General features: G+C 41.7%; 1 protein-coding gene across 1 annotated transcript in view; it reads left to right on the top strand.

The window, feature by feature from the left end:
* The window catches only part of LOC115100207 (protein MTO1 homolog, mitochondrial-like), an 82,625-nt gene that overhangs the window by 33,077 nt on the left and 23,260 nt on the right, over positions 1–26,288 (top strand). The window contains exons 7-9 of the mRNA XM_029618526.1: positions 666–856; positions 7,221–7,351; positions 15,770–15,974. Coding sequence (XP_029474386.1) covers positions 666–856; positions 7,221–7,351; positions 15,770–15,974 — 527 coding nt within the window. The remainder of the gene's footprint in view (positions 1–665; positions 857–7,220; positions 7,352–15,769; positions 15,975–26,288) is intronic.

Raw genomic sequence — 26,288 nt, 5'->3', positions numbered from 1 at the left:
TTATTTTATTATCTATATTTATCTAATTAAGCTGTTTTTGTTACTGCATTTTACTGTTTTAATGTATTGGAGTTCAGCTATTATTATACTGTTATATGTACAACGCTAATGCGTATTTTTCGTTCTCTGATGAGCGGCGGTATATAAAAACCAATAAATAAATAAATAAAATAAAAAATAGTTTTAACTGCTCAGTTTAATGTTTAATTATTATTAGTTTATTTTTTACTTTCATGTAAATGCTATTATAATGCTATGTATTACTTTGACATTTCTATTGTACATCACTCTGGGTTACTGGAGTAAGAAATAGCGATTCATTAAGCAAAATTAACTAACCAGTCATAACACTAGTTAGAGTAGTTATAGTCTGACTCTTGTGTTGCTTAAAATAAATCAGATGGGTACAAAGTCTCAGCCACTTAGGACTGTTTTGGAGTACAGTGAGAAGAATCTCCTGACTGAGACCTGGTGGCTGCTGTGTAATTGTAATTGGGAGTCAGGTTTCCCTGCTCTGTGTAGTAACTGCTAGTTACTATTTCCACCTGTTTCTTTCATCATGCATTCAGTTGATTTTTTTTGTATATTGTGCATTTAGGTACTGGTATAATTACTTGATTATATCTCTTGCAAATAGTTGTCATGTGACTGATATTGGTTTTCAGGTACTGTCCCTCAATTGAGTCGAAGGTTCTTCGTTTTCCAAATCGCATTCACCAGGTGTGGCTGGAGCCAGAGGGTTTGGATTCAGATGTTATTTACCCTCAGGGTTTGTCTGTTACACTTCCAGCTGAACTCCAAGATCAACTTATTAAACATATCTATGGTCTGGAAAGGGCCAGGATAATACAACCAGGTAAGAGGATCCGAATTAACAAAACCATTTTTCAGGGGCAACTTGCCTGCATACTTGATAAGACTTTGATAAAAGCATGAGGAGAAGCAGTAGGGACCAGAAGTATATACTTTGTGGCCCATGCACTGGCCCCCTGCTGAATCCCTCTGCCTGCTACAAGCCATGCTGACTTCCACAGTCCAGGCTGCAGTTTAGACCAGTGGTTCTCAACCTTTTTTTTGGCCGGGACACACCTGACAGATGGTTCTCACATGTGTGACACACTGAACATATGACCGTCATGGGGCAAAATGTAAATATACATTCTATATCCTCAGGAACCCCCTCGACCCTCAGCAATGGGTGCAGAACAGAACTAGGCCATTACCCCGTACAACTCACCAAACAAAAAGATATTCTTTTCTGATAACATCTCAGTAAAAGCAAAACAAACTCTCTTTACTGGCAGGCACAATACCCTCCTTATGAAAAGACAGTAATTACCACTAATGCATGTCCTATTGCGAAACACAACAAATAAGATTGATACAAATGCTTCCATGCTAGTAAAATACCTCACCTCGGTCACCACACCCAGAACTGACCTTCACCAAGTACAGAAAAAAACACAAATTATAAATATGGAGACAGAAAATGGAATGGAAAACCAAAAAAGTCACTCTGCATGCAGTGCGAACCTGGAGAAATGGAAAGAGAAATATAGCACCTAACATAATAATGCACACAAACCAACTCGCACAAAGTTACACCTGTATTATGGAACACACTCAAACAGTAACAACTCTATCTATGAAAAGGCAACACTACAAATATTAAATCAGGCCCTAAACACTAATACACCTCCTATTAGGAAAACAGAGCAAGCCAAGATCCTTCTTCCAATTTTTGAATGAAGATGTTTTGGCTAAAATAGCTTCTTTCACCTCCCCTTTTAACCATGCCAGTATCGTTTTGCCTTCTTTCCGCCTTTCTTAATGTGTGGAATACATCTGGATTGTGCTTCTAGGATGGTATTTTTAACAATCACCACGCCTCTTGCACATTTTTTACTTTTGTAGCTGCTCCTTTCAGTTTTTTTCTAATAATTTTTCTCATTTTATCAAAGTTTCCCTTTTGGAAGTTTAGCACGAGAACCGTGGATTTGCATACAGTTCCTCTTCCAGTCATTAATTCAAATTTGAGCATATTATGATCACTATTGCCAAGCGGCCCCCACCCACCGTTACCTCTCTCACCAAGTCCTGTGCTCCACTGAGAATAGATGTAAAATTGCTCCCTCTCTCGTCTGTTCCTGAACCAATTGCTCCATAAAGCTATCATTTATTCCCATCCAGGAACGTATCTCTAGCTTGTCCCGATGATACATTTACCCAGTCAATATTGGGGTAATTGAAGTCTCCCATTATACTTGCACTACAATTTGATTAGCTTCCCTAATTTCTCTTAGCATTTCACTGTCCGTCTCACCATCTTGACCAGGTGGACGGTAGTATACCCCTATCACTATAGTCTTCCCCAACACACAAGGGATTTCTACCCATAAAGATTCAATTGTGCATTTAGTCTCATGCAGGATGTTTATCCTGTTGGACTCTATGCCATCCCGGACATAAAGCGCCACACCTCCTCCCGACTGCTCCTCTCTGTCATTGCGATATAATTTGTACCCCGGTATAGCACTGTCCCATTGGTTATCCTTTTTCCATCATGTCTCTGAGATGCCAATGAAGTCTATGTCATCATTCACTGCTATACATTCTAATTCTCCCCATCTTACTTCTTAGACTTCTGGCATTAGCATACAAACATTTCCATGTGTGGTTTTTGTTTGTATTTCATTCTGCTTTTTTAATTGATAGGGATAAGTTTAGAATTTTTTTAGCTCAGCTGAGTTTTTAGTTACAGGCACTTGGACTACTTTTCTAATTATTGGAACCTCACTGTCGGGATGCCCTAATTCCTAATGCATCATTAGTATCCTTTGAAGATACCTCTCTCCGAACCATGCGCTGCTGAGTGGACTGTCGGCTTTCCCCTTTGTTCTAGTTTAAAAAGCTGCTCTATCTCCTTTTTAAAGGTTAGCGCCAGCAGTCCTGGTTCCACCCTGTTAAGGTGGAGCCCATCCCTTCGGAAGAGACTCCCCCCTTCCTCAAAAGGTTCCTCAGTTCCTAACAAAATCCCTCTTCCTTGCACCATCGTCTCATCCACGCATTGAGACTCCGGAGCTCTGCCTACCTCTGTGTGACCTGCGCGTGGAACAGGGAGCATTTCAGAGAGTGGCAGCTTTGTGGTGGGTCTGTGGTAGAATGGATGCATGAGTAGCAGCTTTGTGTGTGCCTGTGGCAGAACGGATGCCTACCACTCGCACCCAGGCATCCGTTTTACCACATACGCACAAAGCAGCCACTCGCACCCAGGCATCCGTTTTACCACATACGCACAAAGCTGCCACTCGCACCCAGGCATCCGTTCTGCCACTCTCGCACACTCACAAAGCTGCCACTCACGCACCCAGGCATCCGTTCTGCCACTCACGCACCCAGGTATCCGTTCTGCCACTCATACACACACAAGGTCACATGGAGCCTCTTCTCATTGTTTGGCTCAATAAGCCTGGCCTCCACTTATCATCCGCTGCTGGCCTGGCCTCCAGCGGTGCGCATGGTTTCTCCGCTCTTTAGCCACCCCCAGCCTGGCCTCCATCGGCGGAAGCACTGGGTCTCTCCACTCTTCCACGCTGCCGGCCAGGCCTCCATCGGCGGGCACGCAGCGTCTCTCCACTCTTCGGCCCCACCCCTGGGGAGAAGGGAAGCACAAGTAGGGCAGAGGGACACCGGGAGCTGCGACACACCGGTTGAGAATCGCTGGTTTAGACTACAGTAGTGTGAAGTACTCCAGCCATGAAAACTTGAATGATTCTGCAAACATTTTGCTGGCTACATATGCTGTTTGGTCCCCAATAGTAGGCACAATTAAGCTGTGAAATTTGTTGCTGGAAGATATGGTCAAAGTTAATAACATACCTGAGTTTAAGAAAAGCGTTGGACAAGTTTCTGGAAGGACAGATCCATTGTTAGCTGGGCAGGTGTGGGGATTACAACCTCCATCTAAGATTGAGCAACAGGGAGTCATCGGGGCACTTCCAAGTGACCCAGACTGGCCACTGCCTGAGGCAGGATATTGGGCTCTTGGCCTGATCCAACATGGCACTTTTGTACTTATTTTAACAGCCCGTGGCACTGATTTTTTTTTTTTTTTTTTGTAATAATAGTTCATCAGGTATTTTGTCTCATTGCTTTTATACTGTATATCATATTCCAGGGGTAGGCAACTCTGGTCCTCAAGAGCCAAATACCGGTCTGGTTTTCAGGATATCCACAATGAATATGCATAACATCTATTTGCATACAATGGAGGCAGTACATGCAAATTTCTCTCATGCATATTCTTTATGAATATTTGAAAACCACACCTGTTTGTGACTCTTGAGGACCGGTGTTGGCCATCCTTGTCATATTCATACACCTGCAGCCCTTTTCTTCTAAATGGAGTGGATCTAAGGCACAAATTAAAACTAGCTGATTTGTGTTCTTATAATCAGTGCACTGGTATATCTGTGGACACTTGGAGGTCCATATTCAGTAAGCTACACGTATGCCGGATAAACTTAAAAAAAAAAAAAAAAATCAAAACCTAACCAGCTATGTTTGGATGTAGCCACTTAGGTTTCACGTTATCTGGCCTTGTGTGGGCTGATAGCTGCCACTTCAACCAGAAATCTTTAAAAAAAAATATCCAGTTTAATTAGCATTGCTGAAAGAAAAAGAAATAGAACGGCCCGCGTCCTGATCCCCTCCCTCTCCCCCTAAAACATCATACATGACCCTGTCGAGCCATCCACCTCCCAAACTCTTATTTACACATCCTAAAAATTCCAGAGTCTGCAGGTAGGCCCTTCTCCCTAGAATATGTACCCCCCATACCCCTTGATACCTTAAAATGCCCTGCCGGGAAAGACCTACACATTTTCCCTGCTTCCAGTGCTATTTTATTGTGATTTTATTATGATTTATTTATTCCTTAAATCTCAATAAATGTAATTCTGTTAGAGACAGCAGTGGCAGCGTGAGCTATGAGCATAAGCATTTTTGAGGGGAGAGAGGGGGATCAGGCCACTCGCCCTTCTATTTTTTTTTATTGTTGACAGAGCTACTTAACCAGATATCTTGTGAAGATATCTAGTTAAATATCAAACTAACCAGATATAGTTGAAAATTGGATAAATTAGCTGAATAACTACTTTTCCCTGGAATGCCTCTTTTATTTATTTTTTGTAATCTGGCTAAATTATAATTGGGTCTGCTGGCTTCATGGTGGTGAGGAAGTCTAATAAAGATAACGAAAACCTCTCTTAGTCCCTGAGGAAGACTGGAAAGGCGAAACACTGCCAGTGTTGGGCTGACTGCTCCAATTTCGCTAACATGAACAATCAGCATAAAATTCATAAAGCCTCTGTATCGCTCCATGGTGAGACTGCACCTTGAATACTGTGTACAATTCTGGTTGCCGCATCTCAAAAAAGATATAATTGCAATGAAGAAGGTACAGAGAAGGGCGACCAAAATGATAAAGGGATTGGAACAGTTCCCCAATGAGGAAAGACTAAAGAGGTTAGGACTTTTCAGCTTGGAGAAGAGACGGCTGAGGGGGGATATGATAGAGGTGTTTTAAATCATGAGAGGTCTAGAACGGGTAGATGTGAATCTGTTATTTACTCTTTCGGATAATAGAAAGACTAGGGGGCACTCCATGAAGTTAGAATGTGGCACATTTAAAACTAATTGGATAAAGTTCTTTTTCACTCAATGCACAATTAAACTCTGGAATTTGTTGCCAGAGGATGTGGTTAGTGCAGTTAGTATAGTTGTGTTTTAAAAAAGGATTGGATAAGTTCTTGGAGAAGTCCATTACCTGCTATTAATTAAGTTGACTTAGAGAATAGCCACTGCCATTAGCAATGGTTACATGGAATAGACTTAGTGTTTGGGTACTTGCCAGGTTCTTATGGCCTGGATTGGCCACTGTTGAAACAGGATGCTGGGCTTGATGGACCCTTGGTCTGACCCAGTATGGCATGTTCTTTTGTTCTTATTTGTGAGGCAAGACTTCTCTTGGGTAAATCCATTTGACTGTGTTCCATTAAACCATGTCTTTCTATATGCTCTGTGAATTTGATCTTTACATAAGAAATTGCCATACTGGGCCAGACCAAGGGTCCATCAAACCCAGCATCCTGTTTCCAACAGAGGCTAAATCAGGCCACAAGAACTGGCAATTAACCAAACACCAAGAAGATCCCATGCTACTGATGCTAATAATAGCAGTGGCTATTCCCTAAGTCAACTTGATGAATAGCAGTTAATGGACTTCTCCTCCAAGAACTTATCAAGCCTTTTTTAAAGTCAGCTACAAGGAAACTGCTCTTAAATCAACCAAAAATGTTGCCTTCCATTTAGTATGAGACATTGCAGTGAGGTAAACGAACAGGAAACAGAGCACGGAGAGATCTCTCTCGACTTGCTTTCAGACGGCAGCCATCTTGGTCCTGATACCTTGACGCGACAATTGCAGAACCCTGGTATGGCTTGTATACTGCACAGACAGAGAGAATGCCACCTTGCCAGCACCCAAGGCGCTTGGAGTAGATGACCCATGCCGTATCCAATTGCACATGCTGTGCTCCATTCTTACAATAACTCCCAATGGAGTAAATAGGAACAGCGTTTATGATGGTGACCTAGTACCACTGGGCACTGATTATGGCATAGTGGGTGGGTAGCAATCTATTGGTGTCGCCTCTATTTTTCCCAGCATTGATATCAGGCTCACTGGTCTATAGTTTCCTGGATCGCCTCTGGAGCCCTTTTTAAATATTGGTGTTACATTGGCCAGCCTTCAATTACAATGGATGATTTTAATGATAGGTTACAAATTTTAACTAATAGATCTGAAATTTCATTTTTGAGTTCCTTCAGAATCCTAGAATGCATACCATCCGGTCCAGGTGCTTTGCTACTCAATCTAGCCTACTTTCATCTTCCAGGTTCACAGTGATTTGGTTCAGTTCATCTGACTCATTGCCCTTGAAAACCATCTCCAGAACGGGTATCTCCCAAACATCCTCATTAGTAAACCCAGAAGCAAAGAATTCATTTAGTCTTTCTGCAATGGCCTTATCTTCCCTAAGAGCCCCTTTAACCCCTCGGTCATCAGCCTAATTGCTTTCATTGTGCTAATAGTTTGCTTTTGATTCAGTACTTTGGTCTTTACTGCTATGGATGACACTTGTTTATTATCACTGCAGGTTATGGAGTGCAGTATGATTATTTCGATCCTCGCCAGATTAGCCCCTCTCTTGAGACGCACCTAGTGCAAAGACTTTTCTTTGCAGGGCAGATAAATGGAACAACAGGTTATGAAGAAGCAGCAGCTCAAGTGAGTACAACCAGAAATGTTAAGATGCAGAATATGAGCATACTGTGATATGCATTGTACATGCTCGTCATAAGGCACTGAAGATGATATCAGCACAGGAAGTAATCACCATGCTGGGTTAAATGGCATTGAAGGAAACCAAAGAGGTAGGTGGTGCTGGAAATGAAAGGCACTGGAGTGAACTGCAGCATAAGAGGTGGATAGCACTGGAAGAGACCACAATGCTGGACAGATAGTGGCTAATACCTGTCTCCTCCAAGTACTTATCCGAACCTTTTTTTAAACCCAGCTACACTAACTGAACTAACCACATCCTCTGGCAATAAATTCCAGAGCTTAATTGTGCATTGAGTGAGAATTTTTGCCAATTAGTCTTAAAGGTGCTACTTGCTAACTTCATGGAGTGCCCCCTAGTCCTCCTATTATCCGAAAGAGTAAATAATTGATTCACATTTACTTGTTCTAGGCCTCTCATGATTTTAAAGACCTCTATCATATCCCCCTCAGCCGTCTCTTCTCCAAGCTGAACAGCCCCAACATCTTCAGCCTTTCCTCATAGGGGAGCTGTACCATCCCATTTATCATTTTGGTCACCCTTCTCTGCACTTACTCCAGAGCAACTATATCTTTTTTGAGATGCGGCGACCAGAATTGTGCACAGTACTCAAGGTGTGGTCTCACCATGGAGTGATATAGAGGCTTTATGACATTTTCCGTATTATTCACCATTCCCTTCCTAATAATTCCTAACATTCTATTTGCTTTTTTGACTGCCGCAGCACACTGAGCTGACGATTTCAATGTGTTATCCACTATGACACCTAGATCTTTTTCTTGGGTGGTAGCTCTTAATATGGAACCTAACATCGTGTAACTACAGCAAGGGTTATTTTTCCCTATATGCAACACCTTGCACATGTCCACATTAAATTTCATCTGCCATTTGGATGCCCAATCTTCCAGTATCACAAGGTCCTCCTGCAATTTATCGCAATTCGTTTGTGATTTAACTACTCTGAATAATTTTATTTGATCTGCAAATTTGTTTACCTCACTCATCGTATTCCTTTCCAGATCATTTATAAATATATTGAAAAGCACTGATCCAAGTACAGATCCCTGAGGCACTCCACTATTTACCCTTTTCCACTGAAAAAATTGATCATTTAATCCTATTCTCTATTTCCTGTCTTTTAACCAGTTTGTAATCCACAAAAGGACATTGTCTCCCATCCCATGACTTGTTAGTTTTCTTAGAAGCCTCTCATAAGGGACTTTGTCAGATGCCTTCTGAAAATCCTAATATACTACATCTACCGGTTCACCTTTATCCACATTTATTAACCCCTTCAAAAAAATTAAGCAGATATGTGAGGCAAGACTTCCCTTGGGTAAATCCATGCTGACTGTGTTCCATTAAACCATGTCTTTCTATATGCTCTGTGATTTTGATTTTTAGAATAGTTTCCACTATTTTTCCCGGTACTGAAGTCAGACTCACATTCTATAGTTTCCCGCATTAACCCTGGAGCCCTTTTTAAATATTGGAGTTACATTGGCCACTTTCCAGTCTTCAGGTACAATAGATGATTTTAATGATAGGTTACAAATTGTAATTAATAGAACTGCAATTTCATTTTTGAGTTCCTTCAAAACGCTGGGTTGCATACCATCTGGTCCAGGTCATTTGCTACTCTTTAGCTTGTCAATCTGGCCTACTTCATATTCCCGGTTCACAGTGATTTGGTTCAGTTCATCTCACTCATCACCCTCGAAAACAATCTCTGGAACTAGTATCTCCCCAACATCCTCATTAATAAACACAGAAGCAAAGAATTCATTTAGTCTTTCTGCAATGGCCTTATCTTCCCTAAGAGCCCCTTTAATCCCTTGGTCATCTAATGGTCCAACCAGTTCTCTCATATGTTTTCTTCTTTGGATACATTTAAAACAGTTTTTGTTATGAGTTTTTGCCTCTATGGGCAACTTCATTTCAAATTCTCTTAGCCTGTCTTATTAATGTTTTACATTTAACTTGATAATGCTTATGCTTTTTCCTATTTTCTTCAGATGGGTCCTTCTTCCAATTTTGAAGGATTTTTTTTGGCTAAAATAGCCTCTTTTACCTCACTTTTTAACCATGCTGGTAATCATTTGGACATTCTTCCACCTTTCTTAATTCATGGAATACATTGGACTTTGTTTCTAAGATTATATTTTTAACCTTTGTAGCTACACCTTTGTTTTTTTCCTACTATTTTCCTCATTTTATCAGTTTCCCTTTTGAAAATTTAGTGTTAAGAGTTGTAGATTTACATATTGTCCCCCTTCTAGTCATTAATTCAAATATGATCGTGTTATGATCACTATTGCCAAGTGTCCCCACCACGTTACCTCTCTCACCAAATCCTGCGTTCCACAAATCATTAGATCTAAAATAGCTTCCTCTCTCATTGATTCCTGAAACAATAGCTCCATGAAGCAATCATTTATTCCATCCAGGATCTTTATATTTCTAGCATGTCCTGATGTTACATTTACCCAGTCAATATTGGGGTAATTGAAATCTCCCATTATTACTGCACTGCCAAATTGGTTAGCTTCCCTGATTTCTCATAGCATTTCATCATCTGTCTGACCATTTTTCCAGGTGGATGGTAGTATACTCCTATCACTATACTCTTACCCAGCACACATGGGATTTCTACCCACCTTAAAGCCATCACATTATGCAAGGAAGTGTTCAGCTTTAGATAACGCCACACTTAGGCACGTAAAAAAAAAACAACTTTTTTAGGCACGTAAAAAAAACAAAAAAAAAACTTAAATAAATAAATATAGATTCTACTGAGCATTTAGTCTCTTGTATGATCTTTATCCTGTTGGACTCTATACCCTCCCGGACATAAAATGCCACACCCCCACCAAGTTGATCCTCCCTATCATTGCGATAATAATTTGTACCCTGATATAGCACTGTCCCACTGGTTATCCTCCTTCCACCAGGTCTCTGAGATGCCAGTTATATCTATCTCATCATTCACTGCTATACACTCTAACTCTCCCATCTTAGTACTTAGACTTCTGGCATTGGCATACAGACATTTCAAAGTGTGTTTTTTGTTTGTATTAACAACCTGCTTTTCAGTTGATAGGGATAATCTGGAATCCTTTAGCTCAGGTGATTTTTTACATATAGGCACGTGGTCTGCTTTTGCTTTTATTGGAACCTCTCTGTTGGGATGCCCTAACTCTCCTGTTTCTTCGGTATCCTTCGAAGATACATTCCGCTGAACCATGCACTGCTGAGTGACTGTCGGCTTTCCCCCTTGTTGTAGTTTAAAAGCTGCTCTATCTCCTTTTTAAAAGTTAGTGACAGCAGCTTGTTCCACCCTGGTTAAGGTGGAGCCCATCCTTATGGAAAAGTCTCCCCTATTCCTAAAAGGTTGCCCACTTCCTTACAAAACTGAATCTCACGATTTTTTCCAACACTGAATTCAGGCTCATCGGTCTATAGTTTCCTGGATCACCCCAACCTTTTTAAATATTGGGAGTTATATTGGCCACCCTCCAATCTTCAGTTACAAAGGACGACTTTAATGATGGGTTAAAAATTACTAGTAACGTATCTGAAATTTCATTTTTCAGTTTTCAGAACCCTAGGATATATACCATCTGGCCCTGAGCGATTTGCTAGTCTTCAGTTTGTCAATCTGGTCTACAGCGTCTTCCAGGTTCATTATTATTTGATTCAGTTCATCTGAATCAACACTCAAAAAATATTACCGGAACGGTTATCCCCCTAACATCTTCATGATTAAATACCGAAGGAAAGAATTTATTCTTGTTGCAATGTCCTTATCTTCCCTAGGTGCCCCTTTAACTCCTCGATCTTCTAACAGTGCAAACGACTCCCTCACAGGCTTCCTGATTTGGATATATTTTTAAAAGATTTTATTATAAATGTTTGCCTCTACAGCCAGCTTCTGTTCAAATTTTCTATTAACTGGTCTTATCAATGTTTTACATTTAACTTGCAGTGCTCCTGTTTATGGATGTTAGTGCTGTAGTGTGTTCAGTGCTCCTATTCGTGGGTAGGGTTGGTGGTAGTGCTGTATTGTTGGTTTGGTTAGTGGTAGACTCCTGGGCTTTAGTGCCATAGCGTAGCCATTGTTCTTGCCCACGTGTTAAGTTAATGGTAGATTCCTAGTTGTTAGTGCTGCAGTGGTGAGTTGTATTCAACAATACTTAGATGACAAGTCCACAGAATTATATTCATGTATCGAAGCCAGTTGGCCATCCAAATTTATCTTTGCTCATGATTTGCAGTAGTATTAAGATAAGGTAAGTTTTATTAAAGCTTTTGGGTACCATTTTTTTGTGATTTGATTTAATTTGTAAGGAATTTTGAAAACTTAAAAAATATTTTTTGAAAACTCTGTAAAAAAAAAATGTTTATCTTGGAAGGGTTTCTGAGGGTTTTCCCTTCCTGTAAGACGTCTTTAAAGACTTTTTTTGGTATTATGATTTCTAAAAATGGACATGAATTTATTAGAATACATTTTCTAGTGGGAGTTTCTGGATTGGTTTGTTTTCTCTCCAGGTAATTTGTTTTGTTTTTTGCATGAATAGTTTTGCCATCTCTCCAGAATTGTTTTGGAGTTTCCAGGAATTAAGGAGTGATTTCCTGGAAACAATCCTGAACAAAACCTTTGGGTTATTTTGTAAAATAGGATAGTAAATAGTAAGCAATATATATTTCATCAGTTTATCTCTAGTTTCATGTATTCTGGAAGACAGTAATTAAGCCAATATAATAAACTGTTATGGTTTAAGGAAAGAGAACATGAGCAAAAATGATCAAATACATCAAAGTTGTAAATGTAATAACATTTGTTTTATTTTAGGTAAAAGCTTCTTGATTATATTTTACATTTTTTTTAAGAATTGAAAGCTGTTAACAAAGACAGACATATACTCAGATTATTTAAACAGCGATTAAAAGTAAACTTAACAGAAGTACTAAACTTTATAAAATATTTAAAAATTGTTTTCTGTAAGAGACTTGAATTTTGTATGCCCATGAGCTATTCTGTTCTTTCTTCTATAATGGTGCACACTGCGTGAGCAACTCTCTCCTTAATATAAGAATTAAGTTCATCTCTGTTCTGAAAGAAGATGTGGGCCACATTATCCACAGCAGCGAGTTGGGAAGGCAGGTTCTGGCAGAATTGAGTGGTGCTGTGGCAGCTGCTCTGGGAGTTGAGACTGCTGAACCTCCCCCATTCTTATCTTTCAGCTCACCAAAACATTTGCCTATTTTTGAAGATTTCACAGTCTATTTTTCCAACTAGGGATCTCTCGATTTAAACCTGCAACCTTCTGACTCCGAACCAAGACCTTTAGCAGTGGAGAATCCTTTCTGCTTCTGCCACACTGTTCATATCCATCCCTTTATTATTCTACCCTGTAACACCATTGTCACCTTAAAGCCATCACATTATGCAAGGAAGTGTTCAGCTTTAGATAACGCCACACTTAGGCACGTAGTTTTCCCACCAGGCTTTTGTGCTGATAGTGGAAGATGTCTGAGTTGCTGTTACTGAATTTGAATGTTCTTTTTTTTATATAGGGAGAAATAAGGGAAATTGTTCTGGCTCTACATTATTTTTCCATAGACTGCCAGGACAATGCAAATTCCTTTGTCCATGCTTTCCCCAAGTATAGCTGGATCAAGCACAGTTTTAGGATCTAGAACTATCACTTTCAGCTTTAATTTATAGTTGTTGAAAGTTTCAACAAACTGAGAGGACCCAATATTTAGCTCTCCATATCTGTTGAGCATGAGACAAGCAAAGCAGCTCAATAACAGGGTGCACTGAGCAGAGGTACAACTTGCTTGGACGTCATCTTGGTTGGCTTGTTTACTAGGCTAAGCCTTTCCTACAGAAATAGACAGGGGCTGGTATTTACCAAAAAAAAAAAAAAAGCTAAGCTTCTAAATTTTAGGATCTATTTCTCAAAGCGTCTTCCCATGTTGAATGATGCGATTTTCACCTTCTTCTCCTCCTGGCTTTTTTTACACGTCTTAATTTCACGACAGCCCCTTTGAGCCGCGTCTGCGCTTGGAATGGCATACCGCACAGTGTGATCCTCTTATAACCCGAAACCGGAAACTACGTCACCATGGGCAGTCTCCCCTCATGCTTTGAGAAATAGATACAGAAGGAAATCCCCTGAAGCAGAACTTTCTGTTCGAAACACGTGCGTGTCGGGAGAGGGGAGATCGACCAAGATTGGAGCAGATGAGTAGTATTCCTCTCGTATCTCTAAATACCGTGGTAAAAGCGATAATTGAACATATTGACTGAGACTGGAAGTAATGACAAGTTTTAATATAAAAGCAAAATCTTAAAAAATGATGTTATAATTAAAGCATTGGAGTCTGTGGTACCATACAGACCCTTAGAGTGAGGGGCCCACATATATATACTTGGCAAAAACCTGACTTCAGTGCCAGGAAAAATAGTGGAAAGTGTTCTAAACATCAAAATCACAGAACATATAGAAAGACTTGGTTTAATGGAACAAAGTCAGCATGGCTTTACCCAGGGCAAGTCTTGCCTCACAAATCTGCTTCACTTTTTTGAAGGAGTTAATAAACATGGTGGATAAAGGTGAACCGGTAGATGTAGTTGTACTTGGATTTTCAGAAGGCGTTTGACAAAGTTCCTCATGAGAGGCTTCTAGGAAAAGTAAAAAGTCATGGGATAGGTGGCGATGTCCTTTCATGGATTGCAAACTGGTTAAAAGACAGGAAACAGAGAGTAGGATTAAATGGACAGTGGAGTGCCTCAGGGATCTGTATTGGGACCCTTACTTTTCAATATATTTATAAATGATCTGGAAAGAAATACGACGAGTGAGATAATCAAATTTGCAAATGACAAAATTGTTCAGAGTAGTTAAATCACAAGCAGATTGTGATAAATTGCAGGAAGACCTTGTGAGACTGGAAAATTGGGCATCCAAATGGCAGATGAAATTTAATGTGGATAAGTGCAAGGTGATGCATATAGGGAAAAATAACCCATGCTATAGTTACACAATGTTGGGTTCCATATTAGGTGCTACAACCCAAGAAAGAGATCTAGGTGTCATAGTGGATAACACATTGAAATCGTCGGTGCAGTGTGCTGCGGCAGTCAAAAAAGCAAACAATGTTGAGAATTATTAGAAGGGAATGGTGAATAAAACGGAAAATGTCATAATGCCTCTGTATCGCTCCATGGTGAGACCGCACCTTGAATACTGTGTACAATTCTGGTCGCCGCATCTCAAAAAAGATATAATTGCGATGGAGAAGGTACAGAGAAGGGCAACCAAAATGATAAAGGGGATGGAACAGCTCCCCTATGAGGAAAGACTAAAGAGGTTAGGACTTTTCAGCTTGGAGAAGAGACGACTGAGGGGGGATATGATAGAGGTGTTTAAAATCATGAGAGGTCTAGATGTGAATCGGTTATTTACTCTTTCGGATAGTAGAAAGACTAGGGGGCACTCCATGAAGTTAGCATGGGGCACATTTAAAACTAATCGGAGAAAGTTCTTTTTTACTCAACGCAAAATTAAACTCTGGAATTTGTTGCCAGAGAATGTGGTTTCCTGCAGTTAGTATAGCTGTGTTTAAAAAGGATTGGATAAGTTCTTGGAGGAGAAGTCCATTACCTGCTATTAAGTTCACTTAGAGAATAGCCACTGCCATTAGCAATGGTTACATGGAATAGACTTAGTTTTTGGGTTCTTGCCAGGTTCTTATGGCCTGGATTGGCCACTGTTGGAAACAGGATGCTGGGCTTGATGGACCCTTGGTCTGACCCAGTATGGCATTTTCTTATGTTCTTATGTTCTTATATTAGTTAATATTGACCGGTGGTACTATTGATTTGAATTTGTGGGTATACATTTAAGGTACACTGGAATACAGTGGTGTGTGGGTAAAAGGTTGTGATTGACATCACAAATTATCGCCAGCTTCACATGCTGTCCAGATATCCTTGGAATTCCTCCAGGTCAGGCTCAATAGGGCATTTAAAGTTCACATAGCCAGAAAGGCTAAAATAGCAGAGGATTCTGGGTCAGTTGCCGTCTCCATGTTGATCTCAAGCTCAGGCACACATATCACTAGTCTGTTCACAGTTGCTTTTGAAGAGAATACTGGCGGGCTGATGTGGCTGCAGGAGTATACATACCCTGACGTCAGCCTGCTCCAGCTACATCTGCTGGCAGATGTGCATAACCCACTGGTCCTGAGTCCATCTGTCTACACTAAGGAAAACGAAATTATCAGGTAAGTAGCAATTTCTCCTTATTGCTGGGATGCATGCTAGTAACTGTGTGTCTCTCTGGCTCCTGTAGGGACTGATTGCTGGAATAAATGCTGGCCTTCGCATCAGTGGAAAGGCTCCATTTATTGTCAGTCGCACAGAGGGTTACATTGGCGTTCTCATTGATGATCTCACCACCGCAGGCACCAGTGAGCCGTATCGCATGTTCACAAGTCGTGCTGAGTTCCGCTTGTCCTTGCGTCCTGATAATGCTGACTACAGACTGACATTTCGAGGTAAGTCTAGCATCATCTTTACACTCTGCTTCTTTCTCACTTCCACTTTTTATCTCGGTCCTTATCCATCACTTTTTACCCCATCTACTTTTTCTCTCATGCTTTCCATTGCATACTCTCTGCTGATTATGAGGAAAATGAGCAGGTGTTTTAAAGTGGACCAGGAAATATTTCTCCTTTTTTTCTTACATGTGTTTTACTTCTAAAAGGATAGAGACAGCATGGAGATGGTCCAGAGAAGGCCTACTAGTATGGTGATGAGACTTAGAGATATAAATATGTATACCTTAGAGGAGAGGCAAGGGAGATCTCGTAAAAATATTCAAAGAGCTGAAAGATTCGTATTGCACAAAAACAAAAGGTCATACTGTGAGTTTTTGAGAAGGTAGACTCAGAAACAGCATCGTAAAATATTTAATCACGTAAAGGTGATGGCTGCATGGAATGCCCCTCCGCATGTAGGTGGTAAGACTTCAAAAAGGCATGGGAGAAGCACAGATGATCCTTGATGGCAAAAATGTAGAGAAGGAGTGGGCAAATTAATTAGCTGAGTCTGGTAGGGCAAACTCTAGAGCAAATGGCGAGTTGGGCCAAAATCATTGCTGATGCCCTTTTCACCCAGCCCCCCCCCCCCCCCCCCCCCCCCCCCTCCAAACTGCTCCCTGCTCCCTGGTGTGGATTAGCCAGGGTGAAGGTTTACACAAACTTTCGCTACAAGTAAACCGTGGAGGTAGGTTCCTTTTCTTCCATCATTCACCCCCTGCCTCTCTAACCCCCTCCCCAATATCTGTCCCTCTCCGTCAGCATCCTCTCCCCCATCTTATAAATCACCCCCTTCTCCAGTTTCCTCTTTCCAGTCTCTTAATCCCCTTTCCTAGCATCTGCCTCCTGCCTGTCCCTTCCTCCATCATAGTGGATAACACATTGAAATTGTCGGGTCAGGGTGCTGCAGTAGTCAAAAAAGCAAACAGAATGATAGGAATTATTAAGAAGGGAATGGTTAATAGAATGGAAAATGTCATAATGCCTCTGTATCGCTCCATGGTGAGACCGTGCCTTGAATACTGTGTACAATTCTGGTCACCGCATCTCAAAAAAGATATAATTGCGATGGAGAAGGTACAGAGAAGGGTGACCAAAATGATAAGGGGATGGAACAGCTCCCCTATGAGGAAATGCTGAAGAGGTTAGGACTGTTCAGCTTGGAGAAGAGACGACTGAGGGGGGATATGATAGAGGTGTTTAAGATCATGAGAGGTCTTGAACGAGTAGATGTGACTCTCTTATTTACACTTTCGGATAATAGAAGAACTAGAGGGCATTCCATGAAGTTAGCAAGTAGCACATTTAAGACTAATCGGAGAAAATTATTTTTCACTCAGAGGAGTGTTGCCAGAGGATGTGGTTAGTGCAGTTAGTGTAGCTGGGTTCAAAAAAGGTTTGGATGGGTTCATGGAGGAGAAGTCCATTACCTGCTATTAATCAAGTTTACTTAGGGAACAGCCACTGCTATTAATTGCATCAGTAGCATGGGATCTTCTTAATGTTTGGGTAATTGCCAGGTTCTTGTGGCCTGGATTGGCCACTGTTGGAAACAGGATGCTGGGCTTGATGGACCCTTGGTCTGACCCAGCATAGTAAGTTCTTATATTCTTACCCTGCCCCTGTGCTACCGCAACATCTGCTCATTCCTCCTATCTCCTCCCTAGACAAAATACTGAGGCAGAGCTGTTGCCATCATTCCTCCTAGCCCTCCATCATGGCCCTGCACACATGTTCAGAGCTCACAGGTCGGCACTTCCTATATGCTGATCTCATGGTACACACGATTAGCATACAGGAAGTGCCTGCCCATGAGCTTTGAACATAGGGTCGGCACAAAAGGGAAGGAATAGTGGCCGTGGCAGCTTGAGCTCTTGCTGCTAGTCCTGCTCTCCCACTATGGCTGGATCTGGGTCTGCATAACTGCTTAAGGAACCCCCTCAGTCATGCATGCACCACAGGGAACAGTGTTGATTATGACCCAGAGCTGGCAGTGCCTCTTGTCATACGGGGACCCATGCAACTGCCCTGCTGGCCCTGTAACTAGGAGGTCAGTATTCAAAAGGGTTTGTCTGGTTAACTTCTGGTCTTAATTATAATAACAGGAGGTATGTCATTTCTACTTCCTCAACTAAGACACCTATTGTACCCATCTACTCTAATTTAAGAACATTGCATCAGAAATTGTTCTTAGGTGCTAATATTGTGTTTTTAATATTTCATAAAAAAATAATTTCAGGGATTAAATAAAGATTAATTTAGATTGAGGATAAGGAGGGCCAGTAGAGCAGAACTGGCAAATGAATGAGATTACTGTTTATACACATGTATAAGTCGAAATGTATGCCAAAAAATCGGCATAAATTTGTTGGTTCGACTTATACCCGCGTACTATACACATGCTCCAGGGAGGAAGACTCAGAACCAATGTCAGGAAGAATTTCTTCATGGAGAGGGTGGTGGATGCCTGGAATGCCCTTCCGGAGGAAGTGGTGAAGGCCAGAACTGTGAAGGGGTTCAAAGGGGTATGGGATAAATACTGTGGATCCATAAAGTCTAGAGCAGAGCTTTCCAAACTTTTCATGCTAGTGACACACTTTTTAGACAAACATAATTTCGTGACACAGTAATTCAGTCTACTAGCAAACCGGCGGTTAATGGTTAAAAGAACAAAATGTATTTCGACAATTTATGTATGTTTCCTTAAATAGATACATAAATAAAATGTTTCACGACACAACCTATCTTGTGAAAACCTTTCATTTATATTAAAAATATTTAATATTCCAAGATTAATGTTATAATTTGAGTAACAATAATAAAACAAAGTTATTGTGTTATTCAATTTACCTCTTTAATGAGATGTATGAGCTTGATGGGATGAACACAGCTTTTGAATATTTGGTGTTAATAAAAAAGTCCAAAGGGTCTTCTGCGTAATTTTAAAAAGCTGGCCAGTTTCACACTATAAAATTATTTGATAGCCTCATTCAACTAATTCTATATGGCTATGAGAGTGAAGTCTGGAATATACAGGAAGGGACAGAATGTCAATATAAATCCTGCACCTCCAGTTCTGTAACTCTGTGCATCCATGGAAATTCACCCCAAACAATGGAGCTTGGATGTTTCCCTTACAGCTCATCATACTAAAAGATATTTTCAAATTCTGGTGTCACCTCACAGGAACAGCAGCACAAACACCTTCCACTGCCAGGCACATTGTGAACTAAAATAAAACCTCGCAAAAAAGACACTCAAAATCTATACTGCAATCCCATTGTAACATAACAGTAATAACACCAAGGACTCAAACAACAATAACCCTACCTGTGAAAAAGCAAGGGTAAATATTATACTGGGTCCTAGAATACCAATACACCACCTACTGAGGAAACAAAACAAACCCGATTGCTATAGATCCCTATGCTAGCAGAATCTCTCATCATGGTCACACACACACAGAGCAGAGACAGACCCTCACCAAATACAAAATAAAGGAGCACAAATTAGACAAAAACTGAAATGGAAACCCCAAGAAGCCAGACTCTGTGTATTAACAATGGAAAAACAGAACCACCATTCCTCATAAAACAAATAAAATCAAACATTTATTTTATTTATTTTATTTATTTCGGGTTTTTATATACCGGCATTCGAGAGCGCAGTCCCATCATGCTGGTTCACATAAAACAAGGGTGCATCGTAAACATAAACTAAAACAATGGTGCGGAAAAAGGCAGTTACATATAACAGGGTGATTAGAACTTGGCAGAGAAAGAAGAGAAAGGACAGGTTATTAATTCAAACATGTGAACGATAGTGGAGATGGTTAATCATGGTGTATGTGAAGGTAAGGATGGGCGTGGATGAGATAGATCAGTTTGAGTCCGGGAATGCTTGTGTGAATAACCAGACATAAAGCATCAGTTATAATAGTAAAACCATACTAATAAAAGATTATTTTAAAACTACTGATAAATAGAATTTCTATTAATTAAAATCATATACATTTTTTACAATTTCCCAAACACCAATAAAATATTTCAAAACAGCACATATATCAAATAACACCCAATAATTAAAACTAATAAGGATTTTAAAAAGCCCCTGCTGTCCATACGAGGGGGCTCTTGATTTCCAGTCACCCTGATATTGTTGAGGATTAGGAGGTCATCCTCTCTCTCTCACACATACTCACATGTCCATTCTCTCTCTCACACACACTGTCACATACATACACATTCATGCTCTTATACCCACCATAACCTCTCGCTCTCACAGACACTGACACACTCTCCCCCTCCAGACCCTCCCCACACACACACACACACAAACTCTTACTCCCCTGGATTTTCTCATACACACTCATGCTCTCACTCTCACTGGCTCCCTCACATACACACAAACACACACACCCAGGCAAGCTCCCAGTCATTCTCTCTCACACACACACACACTGACCCCCAGGCAGGCTCCCAGTCACTCTCACACCACTCCCTCACCATCCCCCAGGCATGCACACATTCATTCTCTCACACACACAGACCCTCAGGCAGGCACCCATGCATTCACACACATACACCGCCATGCAGACTCCCATTCATACACATGCACACTAACGGCAGACCCTCTCTCTTTCTTTTGCCAGCAACCTCGGAGCCTCTCTCATTCCTCTGTTGCCACTGTCACTGCTGCCGCATGGCTATTGGGGAGGCACTGATTGCTCCTACTGGCACTGAAGCCCATTTTGCTGCACCTCTGTGCAGGCCCCATGGGCTTCCATTTCCTCCATGCTGATCTCGTGCATTGTGAGATCCACATAGAGAAAGTGCTACTCTTGCACATTACTAAAGATTACATGTGCCAATCAGTAAAAAGTATTTTTTTTTACCTTTGCTGTCTGATCTTAGTTTTCTAATCGGTTGGTCACAGGTTTTTTTGTTCCACCTTCCCTTTCTTATTTTTTTGCCAATTCCTTTTATATTATCTTTTTTTCTATTTATTTTCTCTCCATCTATCTTCTTCCCTCAAACTCACAGTCAGGTTCTCATTCTCACATACTTTCTCACTCTCTCACACACACACAGGCTCTCACTGTAACATGCTCTCTCTCATGCAATCATTCATAAGAACATAAGAAAATGCCATACTGGGTCAGACCAAGGGTCCATCAAACCCAGCATCCTGTTTCCAACAGTGGCCAATCCAGGCCATAAGAACCTGGCAAGTACCCACACAGTTTCTCACAGGTCAAGCAGGATGGTAGTCCTCACATATGGGTGACATCACAGGATGGAGCCCAATCACGGAACACTTTTGTCAAAGTTTCTAGAACTTTGACTGGCACCTTCGGGGCATGCCCAGGATGGCACTAACCCTGCAACCAGTAGGGGTCCCCCTTCAGTTTTCTTTTTTCCACGTAGCAGTAGCCACGCGGCTTAAGGAGCTCCACAGAGATTCCTGACAGGAAATTTCCTCACAGAATTACTATTCAACTTTCTACCTCACAGGGGTCCCCCTCTTTCATTTTAACGCCCGCGGTGGTCCGGTAAGTTTTTTACCTGATTCCGGTTGATTCCTGACGAGTTTGGCCCTCATGTCTACTGGCCGTCGACCGCACCGTGGCTAAATGTTTTCACAGGCCATGGCGTCGGAGTTCCATCGATGCCCGGACTGCACCCGCACAATGTCCATTACTGACCCTCATCTGGGTAGCGAGCATGATGTCCTTACTTGCACCAAATTTGCCCTCATGACACCTAAAGGTCGCAAGGCTAGAATGGAGAAAATGGAACTTCTCTTTTGGTCAAAAACCCCGACGCCGTCCATAGCAATGACGTTGTCTGAACCGACACCGTCTATGTTGCACCATCATCGGGCAGCAGCCGGTGTCCGACCAGCATCGATGACTCCACGGCCATCGACACCCTCTGTTCCCCTCTCGAAAAGGACAGAGGTGACCGTCGAGAAAAGCATCGACATCGCAGGTCTCAGACCATCGACGCAGGCAAGGCCTCGACTTTGTCATTGTCTGAACCGCCATCGAAGATAGCCCGTCCAGAAAAGGTACCGTCCCTATCTGGTTCAGGGTCACCGAGGCAACCTTCACCGGGACCGGTGATAGGAGCCGCGATTCCACCTCCAACGGTGGTCCTTCCGGCTATGCCTCCGCCGCCTCCTCCTCCTCTGGCATCGGGGCTCCATGCTCCAGGTTTCCGGGAGGAACTGGATCAGATGATTCAGGAGACCATCGGCAGAGCAATGCTAGGCTTCAAGGTTCCATAGACACCGATACCGGTACTGATGCCTGAACTGTTAACCGATCCCATTCCAGCAGCGCTAGAACCGTTATGAGAATGGAAGCGCTGATCGCTGCTTTTCCTCCGATGGATCAGTCGACTCCACATACTCTGGAATTTGTTGCCAGAGGATGTGGTTAGTGCAGTTAGTATAGCTGTGTTTAAAAAAGGATTGGATAAGTTCTTGGAGGAGAAGTCCATTACCTGCTATTAAGTTCACTTAGAGAATAGCCACTGCCATTAGCAATGGTTACATGGAATAGACTTAGTTTTTGGGTACTTGCCAGGTTCTTATGGCCTGGATTGGCCACTGTTGGAGACAGGATGCTGGGCTTGATGGACCCTTGGTCTGACCCAGTATGGCATGTTCTTATGTTCTCTCCGATTCCTCTTTCATCGACAGAAGGAGAAACACCGTTCCTTCCGCCATCGGGAGTCCTTCCGATGCCTAGATCATCGGTTTCACCGATTGCATCTTTGTTTCCATCGGTGCCACTGACCCGTCCACCGATGCCCTTGGTGCCACTGGTGACACCATCCATGCCTTCGGTGCCTCGCCCGGGACCTTCAGGTATACCAATTTTTCGTCCCTCCAAGGAGACTGGGGGTGCTGGTGATGATCCCTACGATACCTGGACTGACGATTCATCCCAGGATACCAATGACTTGCCATCGCCACCCTCTCCTGCTGAAAGCAGGAAGCGTTCTCTGCCAGAGGACTTGTCTTTCATTAATTTTGTGAAGGAAGTGGCTGAAGTGGTTCCATTTCAACTTCAGACAGAACAAGATGATAGACATCAGATGATGGAGCTTCTTTAATTTTTAGATGCTACTAAAGAACTAACATCTGTTCCCATCCGTGATGTCCTCCTGGATCTTCTGAAAAGAAATTGGGAATATCCTGGTTCTGTGGCACCAGTTAATCAGAAAGCTGACACTACATACCTAGCCCAGTCAACTCCTGGTTTCCAGAAGTCCCAATTGGACCACCATTCAGTGAGTGTTGAGTCAGCCCAAAAGAAAGCCCGAAGATCCAAGCCTCATTCTTCCTATCCTCCAGGAAAGGAACAAAAATTCCTGGATGCTATAGGTCGCCGTATCTTTCAAGGGGCAATGCTTATATCCCACATCACCTCTTATCAACTTTATATGACCCAGTACAACAGGGTCCTCTTTAAACAAATACAGGACTTTGCTGAGTCCCTACCTCAACAGTCTCAAGACCAATTGCGCGCCCTAGCTCCAAAGGGTTTAGAAGCGGGCAAGCATGAGATAAGATGTGCCTATGACGTTTTTGACACCGCTTCCAGGGTTTCAGCAACAGCCATTTCTGCAAGGCGATGGGCCTGGCTAAAGTCGTCGGACCTACGGCCTGAGGTCCAGGATAGGCTATCTGATTTGCCTTGCACTGGAGATAATCTTTTTGGTGAGCAAATACAAAAGGCAGTGGCACAACTCAAGGTTCAAAAACAGGTTTCACTGGTCAAAATGTTTTCATTTATGTTATAATCACCTATGCAGAAACTCTCTTCCGCAATTTTTACTGTATCGGCCCGTTAGATTGTAAGCCCTCTGGGGATAGGGAAATACCTACAGAATCTGAATGTAATCTGCTTTGAAGTGCTGAAAAAAGTGTGAAAAGCAGAATATTAAAATCTAAATAAATAAAATAAATAACTAGGGGAGGGATATAATGGTGCCAGATTGCTCCCGGGCTACCGCTGGACCACCAGGGACTTCGGTGTGTCAGGAAGGATTGAACAGGGAGGGCAGTTTTCAAAGGAGTTAGCCAGGCAAATCCTCTCGAGGGGGAACTGCCCCCCCCTCAGCTCGCACTTTAATAGCATGCATAATTTTAGAGGCTGGCAGAAAGAGGTGGGGTTAGAGAAGGGAAAGTGCTGAAGGAGATCTCATTCTCAAATCCCCATGCGGACTTTGCACCTGTGCTAAAGTGCATTCCCCTAAGGGCACTGTCACATGTAAACTCTCTGCTTAAAAATTGCCTCCAGAAATAGGAGCCTATGCTTGAACTAACTTACAATAATCTAATTTGCCTAATGAAATGCTAACAGTCAAAGCAAATGGTATTTCACTCTACTACTCCCCTTTATTTATAAGCTACAGGGGATCTGACAGTTCTAATCTTTCTAAATTTCTCTTCTGAATTCAAATGCTTTGGGGAAATGAATTTTAATTGTCCAAAGTACTTTGAGTTGCTTTAATTAAGCTTGATTTCAATTAATGCACATAAACCTTAAAAAAAAACAACAAAAAACTCAGTTAAAGGAAAGTGAAACACTGGCTGAAAAACAAATCTGCTCTCCCTTGAACAATCCATCTTGTTAGCTGAAAAAATGTTTCATAAACCACCGTGCTGCTGCTAGTAGAGGGCTAACAAAGATGGGGGAGGGAGGGAAGGATCGAACCATTTCATAAGCACCCTAGGTTTTACCCTGGACTTATCCACAAGTATATACAGCAGTGGTTCTCCCATCGTGACACACCTGACAGGCCACGCTCACATGTCTGACACACTGCTCATTACAATTCACGGCGGAAATAAAAAGTAAAGGCCCAGTAATTATTTTTATTGTTTAAAATGACACAAGGAAAAGATACATATTCTGTCTGAACAGAAATTACATAAATAGTAAACATCCCACACCAAAACAGCACCAATTTCCAGCACTTAAACAGTAACCACCTTACCTAAGAAAAGGCAACACTGAAATATTACACCAGGCCTTAAGACACCAATACACCTCCTATTAGGAAAAGGGACCAAGTCAGGCTGCTATAGAGCCCTACAGAGAAACTACACACCAGCAGAAAACCTCACCTGAGTCACATGTGCTGATCCTCACCTAACAAAGAATAAAGAGACCAAAACGCATAACTAGAAGCATGCAGACAAAAACTGAATTGGAAACCACAGCAAGCCAGAGTCTCTGTATGCAGTGCAACAAAGGAAAAAAAAGAAACACTACCAGTCCTTATAAAACAAATCAAGAAATATACAATCAGTAGCAGTAAAACCATATTAATAAAAAGAACAGATTATTTCTAAACAGCTGATGAGTGGAATATCCAATAATTAAAAACTCATATAAAAAATTTCTAGATACCAATAAAATATTTCAAAATAGCAGACACAAAGACCCAGTAATGAAAAATAAGGATACAAAAATGTTTTTGCTCTGCATACCTGGAAACGTTTGATATCCAGGTGTCCTGAGATTGTTCTGAATTAGCAGGAGGAGGGGTGGTTTGCTTGGAACTTTCTCCTCTCTCAGTCACATACCTGCGCTCTCTCTCACACTGGCTCTCAATGACACACCTATACACACATGCTCTCAGTACTCACATATACACATGCTTTTTCTCTCTCACTTATATAGGCTCTTAATTACACATTTACACACATGCTGTCTATCTTTTCACGCTTACACACACACACAGGCTTTCAATCACACACATACATTCTGTCTTTTTGTCTCACACACAGACTCTCATTCACATGCTTACAAACATGCTCTCTCTCGTTCTCTCATTTACACACAGGTTTTCAATCACATACATACATGCTGTCTTTTTCTCTCACACACAGACTCTCATTCACATGCTTACAAACATGTCCTCTCTTTCTCTCATTTACACACAGGCTCTCAATCACATACTCACATGCTCCATCACCTAAACCAGCTCTCAATCACACACAGGCACACATGATCTCTCTTACTTATACACACAGGCTCTTAATCATACATGCACATGATCTCTCTCACACACAAAGGATCTCAATCATACACACACACTCTTTCACACAAACAGGTTTTCAATCACAAACTTACACATACAGGTTCCCAATCGTAAACTTACATTCATGCTCTCTCTCTCACAGGCAGGCTCTCAATCACAGACATACTTTCTTTCACATATACAGGCTCTCAATCCTTCACATACATGCAAT

The sequence above is a fragment of the Rhinatrema bivittatum genome, chromosome 10 (genome assembly GCF_901001135.1).
Source record: "Rhinatrema bivittatum chromosome 10, aRhiBiv1.1, whole genome shotgun sequence".
NCBI classification, from domain to species: domain Eukaryota; kingdom Metazoa; phylum Chordata; class Amphibia; order Gymnophiona; family Rhinatrematidae; genus Rhinatrema; species Rhinatrema bivittatum.
This window is presented reverse-complemented; position numbering and strand designations above follow the sequence as displayed.